Raw genomic sequence first — 9071 nt, forward strand, 5'->3', positions numbered from 1 at the left:
TCTTACCTTTATCCACTGGCAGTGGTAGATATTTTGATTCATCAAATGGGTCTGCTTGGCCTTCAAAAATAAGGAGGTCTCCATTTTTATCAGGGTTACGAATGAACCTGAAAAATAAGTTTCCCTTGTTAGTAGTATTTAAAAGTAATTTTACAATATCATGGCATCACATAGAGAGCATAGTAAATAAACTGGGATGCAGTCTGTGTGAAGAGACAATTAAATTTTGTACCTGCAGAAAGCTAACAGTATAGATGATGGGCTGAAAAGAAGTTTATATGTGACTGAACAACAGACAATTACAACAAATTCCTTGAGGAAATACGCTGGAATATGATTTAGGCTAGATGTCCTGTGCTTATCAGGAACACAAAAGCCTCATTTGTTTACCAGAATGCTTACACTAAAAATAAAGGTCAGTGTTTACAGTGCTTGCATATTATCCCACTTGTTTTATGGTATGGAAGGATGGCCCAGATATGTACACCACCTAAAGATATTGCCTTTGTTTCTCCTGCTTGAGAAAGATACTTGGGATACATCGGTCCAACAAACTGACACATGTCGAGGTCATGAAAAGGGCAAATTCTGACTTCATTCATATCCATGAAAGTATGAAAGTCTACTGAATAGTATCAAAGCAGAAATTATGAGGTAACTATTTTGTTCTGTGTCCTGTTGCAGTTTTGTGATTGGAGAAAATTCTTGACTTTTCTCTTATGTCTGAAAAACTTTATACTGATTTACATTAATTTCACACTGTAAAGGTCGTTCAACTAATTATATTTAATGGCAATCCATACCATTCATTTATGAACATTTTGCTGACTGTTCAAAATATTCTTATTTTATGATTTACTACAAGGATTTCTTTATTGTAATCACAAGCTGTGTATTTTGTACTTGCACACCTTTCACTATAAACCTCCAAACCGGACTGCAGTGTGCACACAAAATATAAAAATAATCATATACATGGAGATTTTGATGTTTAGTGTGGTTTATTTCTTTGTTAACTTATGAAAAACATTTTGAGAACTGAGTGTGTTCCTAGAAAGAGAGTGAGAGAGAGCAAACAAAATTTATCCCATAATCACATGGGATAGTAAAGTTGGTCTAGTATTCATGTATTTTTTTTTAACACAGTATTTATTGATGGTGTGTATGGGTGTTAGTAAGTTGGGACTCTAGTTTGTTAAGTTCAAAGATACTGTGAAAAGCACCTGTACTCTCTATGTGCCAAATCAGCATGTTTATCAATACAGCAGTTTACATATTTTGACAACATTTCCTATCAAGAAAGTTTTGTCATCAATTCCAGGATTTATTGCAAAGAAAATTATCAGCAGATAAAGCTGTCAGACCTATTTTTTTGCATCTTTTATTTCAATTTAAAGTTACACCTACTAAAAACACTTTTTTTTTCCTTTACTGGATTCTCTATGCTAGTATATTTATCCATTTGATATGCTTAAATTTACAATTTCATCAGACTTTCTTCCTGTTAATATGGGATAATGAAGACCTTATTACCTCTCAGATCAGTGTGGGGGACAAAGCATTCTCAGCTCGGTGTATCCAGAAGTCTCCTATACAGAGAACTTCAGTTACTTTTTTATGCTAAAACCTAATCCTAATAAGCCTACTGCCCACTTTGCTTATTGCTTTTGTACATTTGCCTTCATTTTGAAGGAATAACTTTTTACTTTCACATTCAGCTGTTTCACATTTTTCTTTTACTCTTCAACTTTATGTGCATTTTAGCCTTATTTTTTGTTATCCCTATTTCATCTTTTGTTTTGTTGCTGTTCCTCAAATGCATGTATGCTTATCTTACATGGTGTCACACAGCCATAGTTTTATATGTAATCTTTACAAAACTGCTTACCTGCGTTCGGTAGGGGTTTTATGGGATCCAGGACTGTACCATAGACAACCATTTTCAACAGTTACATCCTCCAATGCAAACCAGAAACCTATGCAGCTTTGAGGTTTAGTTGACAAAAAAGTGCAGTCTTTATGAGGTAACACTGAAATACAAAATGAAAAATGATTTACGTACTTCAAAGGGGTAGTCTTACAGTACAATAACTGAAATTACACAAACTAAAACCAGAATACAGCAATAAGAGAATGGTGTACGCTAAACTTGACAGTACATATACTGGTTTTGGATATTATAAATTATAAGATAGTTTAAAGAACAACGATCTCTTCAATATGATCAAAAGATTAGTCTTGTCATTCAAAATACAATGAATAATGGGAAGATTTTCTAAAAAGATCATGTGATAAGTCACCCAAACCCAACTTGGTTACTGCAGGTTAAGGGTATAAGTGGATTTCCCTCCTTGAAAGTCAAGCCTGTCTTTTAAAACAAAAGTTATATGAGACTGCAAACAGAGGAAGGTAGAACCTGAATCATTCTATTAAAGAACTAAATGACAGACTTATCAAATAAGAAGAGTCTTTGTTGGTAGTATACATAGGCTCTTAGGAATACTGCAAAGCTCTAAGTACAGAAATATCAATAGAACAAACAGTGAATTGATGGATCCTATGTTACAGTAAGACATAGGCCACCAATTACTCAACTTTGTAAAGAGTATGGTACTGTACATCTCCTTTGGTATGAGAAAAATGGTCTTAACATATGAAAGTGTAGGAGCTGTTCAGAGAAGTACATGAGTCGTCTCAGAAGACAATTTAGCAAGGATCATAGCATGATTCACCAATTGCTACTATTTACCCTGAAGCAGAATATAGCAATAGTTACTGTAAGTGATTCAGTTCTCGAAGAGATATGTTAAAGAAACAAATGTTTGAAGAATATTATTCTCCACTTTGTGGTACGTTTGTAAAATAGTATAAGTCTAACTAGTGTTCCTTATCTTGAGAACTTAAGCAATTAACATTTAAGTAAGGTAACCATTACCTTCACCACCAATGCCTGGTTGTTTGAAGATATACATTGACTGCACAACAGCTGGAGATATGAAACCCAGCTGCCTTGCTGTTGCCTTCATTTTATCAGAGAAGGACACTTTCTTGAACTCGGGTACTAGCCAGTGTAAGGCATGACCAATTTTGTTCAAAGATGAATGCTTTTCGACCTGTGAAAAACGTGGTCTATTTTAAGATATTTTTTAATAAACTAGAAAATTCAAGTTTATCCATCACACACACACACACACACACACACATATATATATATATATATATATATATATATATATATATATATATATATATATATATATATCTCAAAAGAAACAAATAATTAAAAATACATAGGTAATGTAACTAATCTTAATATAACAAAAACATACGTTATATTACGATGTAAGCAGACTGGACTTTGGATAGGTAGCAGATTGAAAGTGTTCTTGATCGTGCACACAACCATCAATATTACATATGTCATAAGTAACTTGACTGTTTTACGGAAATTATAAAAAGTAAAAAGGCCAAAATATAAAAATAAAAAATGTAAAACTAAGGTCAATGATCACAACATATGCATACAAGAGGTGCATGTACAGTATATTCATACATTTCTCCCATCACTAAGTTCACTGTTCATACCCTCACATAGTAGGTAACAGTCAATCTCCTTTACACTGTTCAATCTTATTCCTGATTTGCTCACTCTTTTTTGGTAACCTCACCTCCTATCCTCGACCTTATGGAATGGAATATAAGAATACACATGCATAGAATTTGGGCCAAAGGCGTAATGCTGGGTCCTATGAGGTCATTCAGCGCTGAAAGGAAAATTGAGTAGAAAGGTTTGAGAGGGGTAACAGGAGGAAAACCTCGCAGTTGCACTATTAAACAAAGGCCATTAGAGGGTGAATAGCAAGATGGAAGAAAGATATGAACGAAGGTACTAAAAGGATATCTTCAACCCCATAAACATTTACTGAGGTAAGATTTACCTTAAGTTTCCCATCGGCATCCAATGCTTCTGATTCGAAGAAGAACCGAATCTTGTCGCCGCTATCAAGAAAATACCTGCTCTTTGCCTGTAATGAAAATGGTTGACATGTTTTTTTTTTTTTTTTTAGATCAAAGGTGCCTCTATGGTACTTGGTATTTAAGGAACTGGACCTCTATCTGGCAATTATAAACAAAATGCTTTAGTAACGTCATTCTTGGTAGCCTATAATAGTGAATATGGCCATAACTTAACATACTTAAAGCAGTAAAATACATATGGACACATGATTCAAGTAAATAAAACACTCAATGCACTATTCATTATTTGGCATAAATAACTCATCAACTATTACTTGTTCTTGCCCCACAGTTGAGAAAGAAGTGGGTGTGTGGACTCGGGGGTCCATTTCGTCGACTAGTTTGTAACAAGAAGATCGGAGAGACTCCACTTCCGCTTCACTTAAGAAGTCTGGCACAGCTATGGAGCCTTCCGTCTGAAACTATTCAAACCATAAATTCATTAATGCCATTTTACTTAATCTACACATACACAACATAAATAATATAGGAAAAAAACTGGCGTGACATGTGCCACGTGCAAGTTTTGTGGGAGAAGCAGTGGTCTATTTAACTACTTGAAGAGAGAGAGAGAGAGAGAGAGAGAGAGAGAGAGAGAGACCACAAAGTAAAAAAAAGTCAGGGGTCCTAGTTATAGGAAATATGAGAGAAAAGGAGAGACAAGTGAAAGGTAGAGTATGAAATTATGAAATCTAAAAGAGTGAGAGGACAAATAGCCAGGGAGAATGGTACACTGAGTAAGATAACCATAAATTAAGCATAAAAAGTCAGTAGGGAAAAGTGAAATTCATGACCCATGCAATTATGAAATATGGAAAAGCAGGAAAGCTAGGTGGCAGTGCCCAAGAAGTAAATAAGATTTAAATTATATGAAACTGTTCATCCCCGCCATCTTCACTAATGTAGAGACCTGAGAAAGTCACAATCACAGCCCCATTAGGTTGAACGCAAAGGGAAAATCCAAGTTCGCAACTGGAAGAGACGTTCAGAAACTTTGGATCTTTTTCGAAATGGCTCAGTTTGAAAAGTTTTCAGTTTGTCTGCCACCAAGTCAAGCCTAATGTTTCCAACATATGTGACCGGCACTGAAATCTTCAAAACGAAAACATCTCAGAATGCTAACACACTGATGACAAATGCCTATTGCAGGAAGTCAGGCATTCGAAGGAAAACAATACACTGCACTGTAATTATGACAGTTATACGGGCAGAAGCTGAAGCAGACCCAAATTGTGTATGCAAAAAAGCAAATTAAAATCCCATGACATCCAGTTTTGGAGATTCAAGGATCATGAAACTAGCAACACACACGTTCACGTTTCCATGGGCACACACACGACTTTTAGAGTGAAAACTAATAAGGAAACTGTGAGTAAAGATCAAAGGAATAGGTAAAAGCATCACTTGACAACCGATGTCCGGAGATAGGGGCAAGCAGGAATGGAAAAGGTTAAAAGCACGCGAATGAATTTGGCAAATGAATGGTGAAAGATCAGGTCAATCACCAGATGCCATTTCGTGGATGGGGCAATTACTACTGACTGATATTTCCACCCGCAAGTTACTTTTCTGACAGATAGCTCCCACAGAGCCAAGGTTGTTCAATATCAAAAGAGTGAATGTTGCAGTTCCCAGTAAATAACATAAGCTAAGAGGAAATGTCAGAGTTAGAATAGGCATTTCAGATTACCACAGGAATAGGATGAGGATTAAGATTTTTGGAAGTTCAAGCGTGTACATCGTGTGCTTCTGACATAGGAGGATATGGTTAAAATGACGGGTTAAGATTTGTTTACCATTAATGTTTGGCTTTCTTAAGTATTGAAAAAAATAGAAAGGGAGCCAGCACGATTAAAAGAAACATTCCAAGCAGGGAAAGAGGGATAATGTACAGTCAGTGAAGTTGTTCCAGGCAAACTTGTCTGTTAGATTTTTACGAAATGTAGTTGGTAGAATAAATCTTTGAGGCAACAGCATCGCAATAATAAATTGAACACCAAAGATGGTAGACATAAAAAACTTCGACTTTAAAATCTGTACTGTAATTTGTGTTTGCTAAAAACTAGAAATAAGCATCGGGCTGGGCAAGTGATCGTCCAGCCTATATAGCCATAGGTACATCGCTAAAATTTTCAGAGAAAATTTTGATATAGTCAATACTAATGGGGGTTAAAAATAAACGCCAGTAGCTGGATAATCTGCTCAGAATTTCCCAGATGATTCAATGTAAATCTGAGAATGATAAGAGGGTTTTGATGAAAGGAAGGTAACGGCAGATAAGCTGAGCCTAGACTGTTGCCTCTTGAAAATGAAAGGTGAATAAGAACTATCAGCTATGAGCACTTATAAATTCACAAAAAATAAAATCTTCGTCACATTATTTGAAAATGTTACAGGTAACAGCCAGTGATTCCGTAAGTTTATAAGAGATACTTTATATCAACAACAGAGTAAACAAAATCATATGGTTCACATCAACGAACATATCTCCTCTGGCTGCAAAGATGTTAACCGAACGCACAAAGTAGATTCATTATAGAATAAAAGATTTAAAATGATTCTAATCAAAAGGAAGCATTAATGATTCGGCACTCGCAATGAACTTACTCTCTGCAGCTGCTCCGCCGACAAAACTGTGGTAGGTTCCTCTTTCATCAAACCCATGGCTGCCTAGCTTTCGTATCTGAAAAGGAAGATCTATCAGCAAATAAAGCATTTACAAACAAAGAAACACACACACACGCACACACACACACTATATATATATATATATATATATATATATATATATATATATATATATATATATATATATATATATATATATATATATATATATATATATATATGTGTGTGTGTGTGTGTGTGTGTGTGTTTGCAATTTTTCTTACCTTTGGAAATGTAATTCTAATTAAATTCTACGTAGGAATGTGAACACCATTTCTAAAATCTCTGAACCCAGACGATTTGAAGAGAAGCATCCCGTTTAACACATTTTTTCTCATATTCAGTGTGTGTAAATGTCTGTTTATTTCTCCTTTGTGTAACGGAAAACTTTCAGAGTAATTCCGGCACTTCTCTTCTTCATTCTGCGTCAACAGAGTCTCTCTCTCTCTCTCTCTCTCTCTCTCTCTCTCTCTCTCTCTCTCTCTCTCTCTCTCTTATGCGTGGCCAAGTTTTCATTCAAACGAAAACCAGGAAGGGCGGATGAACAGGCTGAATGTTTAGAGAGAGAGAGAGAGAGAGAGAGAGAGAGAGAGAGAGAGAGAGAGAGAGAGAGAGAGAGAGCAAATATTTAGAGCAGTTTATCAGTCAAACAAAAACAAGCTCTCAGCCTCAAGTGGAACCTGAGTTCAAAACAGATAAGCATCTGTTCATCTTCTCTAGCATCTACAGCTAAGGATAATAAGGAGATTACTTGCCGGTGATAAGCCTTAAATAATCGTCTACGCAAGGTCTAGATTCTCGTCAGGAGAATTCTGGACAGCTCTTCTTACCTAATCAAAAAAAAAAAAAAAAAAAACACTGGGCACGAATGACTGTTCTGATTTGACAGCTTTTTACGAGTTTTGACAACTGGCTTATAATTATTGTACTATCATCGCTTGATCAAAATATGTGAACAAAATCTGCCTATCTTGTTTTAGGATAAGAGATAGATTATCATTATTTTGAGCCTACAAGAGGGACCACTGAAACTTTCACGGGGATATGACCCCCCCGAAGGAAGTTAGAGCCGTCAGTGCACCTCACGTGGTGCACTGTAGGCATCACTTAAGGGTGTGCGGCATCCCTTCGGTCCCCAGCTACAGCCTCTTTCATTTCTTTTACTGTACCTCCTTTCATATCCTCTTTCTTCCATCTGACTTTCCACCCTCTCTAACAATTGATTCAGTGCAACAGCGAGGTTTTCCTCCTGTTACACCTTTCAAATCTTATTACTGTCAATTTCCATTTCAGCGCTGAATGACCTCATAGGTCCCAGCGCTTGGCCTCTGGCCTAAATTGCATATATTCTGTAGTAATATTCTAATGATCCGTGTTAAGTAACTATGCTTATGTAAGGTGAGGTTGCTCTGGGTCGGTTTTAACCAGCAATTTTTAGTGGTACCCTGATGTTTATATAACAAGCGCTACAGCAATCTCCCGGTTGGTTATATTTGGACTAAACCCTTCTCTGAGTTATTGGTGACAAGACAGAATAATGAATTTTTCCATCTGATGTAAATGGTGACAAATGTTTTAAAAGGTATCTGATTAACATTACCATTATCTTTCAAACTGATGTTTTAAAGGGCGATTTTCCTCCCAAAAATCTTCACGTTTTTCCTTAACTTAAAAGTAATATACTGGAGTTCATTATAACAAGATACATACTACTGTTGACTTCAAAGTTCCGTAGATGTCCTCCAAGCAAGAGATTTCTATCTTTGCAAATTTCTCTGTCAGTAAGGATAAGTCGGCAAGGTTCAACAATGACGACCGAGCGCAAACCGCTAAATATACACTCTTGAGGCACAAACGAAAACTTACTATTAATAGAGTGGCCATCCAGGAAGGTAATATCCCACGAACTGAGAGATAACACAAAAGAAAAAAAAAATAGAAGTAAGTCGTACTTACACCCAAATCACCAAAGCAGACAAATGGCGGGTAACTATCACCAACTCGGGACAACTCTAGAATGCCAGTGACCGCAGTAGTACAGTGTAGTAGTGCTAGCAGCAAGGGTATCTCTCGGGCTCATCTACCTCACGACTATACCCTGCAAATGTTCAAGGACCGCCAACGGCGACAGAGAATTTGCCAGTATCAGTCCTCCTCCTCTCCCAAGTTCAGACTGCTGTGGTTAACAGTTGCGTCACTTGAAATACCGATACTGACTCTGGGTCAAGCGCTACGCTTTCGTTATCGTCGTCTTCAAAAAGCAGGTCATATACGAAGGAAAGGAACAGTCATGGAGGAGAAGGGAGAAAATAATCATATGCCATAATGTATATATATATACATTATATATATACATTATATATATATATACATATATATATATATAT

At 36.3% G+C, this 9071-nt stretch overlaps 1 protein-coding gene across 9 annotated transcripts in view; it reads right to left on the bottom strand.

Annotated features, from left to right (window-relative positions):
- The window catches only part of LOC136828823 (phytanoyl-CoA dioxygenase domain-containing protein 1-like), a 67177-nt gene that overhangs the window by 3082 nt on the left and 55024 nt on the right, over positions 1 to 9071 (bottom strand). For 5 of the 9 annotated variants that reach the window (XM_067087071.1, XM_067087068.1, XM_067087070.1 and 2 more), the window contains 6 exons: positions 6625 to 6700; positions 4293 to 4439; positions 3939 to 4025; positions 2936 to 3113; positions 1889 to 2030; positions 7 to 107 (listed from right to left, as the gene is read on the bottom strand). In XM_067087071.1, the coding sequence (XP_066943172.1) occupies positions 7 to 107; positions 1889 to 2030; positions 2936 to 3113; positions 3939 to 4025; positions 4293 to 4439; positions 6625 to 6681 (712 nt within the window). In that variant the 5' untranslated portion in view covers positions 6682 to 6700. Of the gene's footprint in view, positions 1 to 6; positions 108 to 1888; positions 2031 to 2935; positions 3114 to 3938; positions 4026 to 4292; positions 4440 to 6624; positions 6701 to 8394; positions 8505 to 8640; positions 8936 to 9071 lie in introns of those variants that run through there. The other 4 variants (XM_067087067.1, XM_067087072.1, XM_067087074.1 and 1 more) reach the window with 4 other exon arrangements.

Source organism: Macrobrachium rosenbergii, chromosome 43 (assembly GCF_040412425.1).
Source record: "Macrobrachium rosenbergii isolate ZJJX-2024 chromosome 43, ASM4041242v1, whole genome shotgun sequence".
NCBI lineage: Eukaryota > Metazoa > Arthropoda > Malacostraca > Decapoda > Palaemonidae > Macrobrachium > Macrobrachium rosenbergii.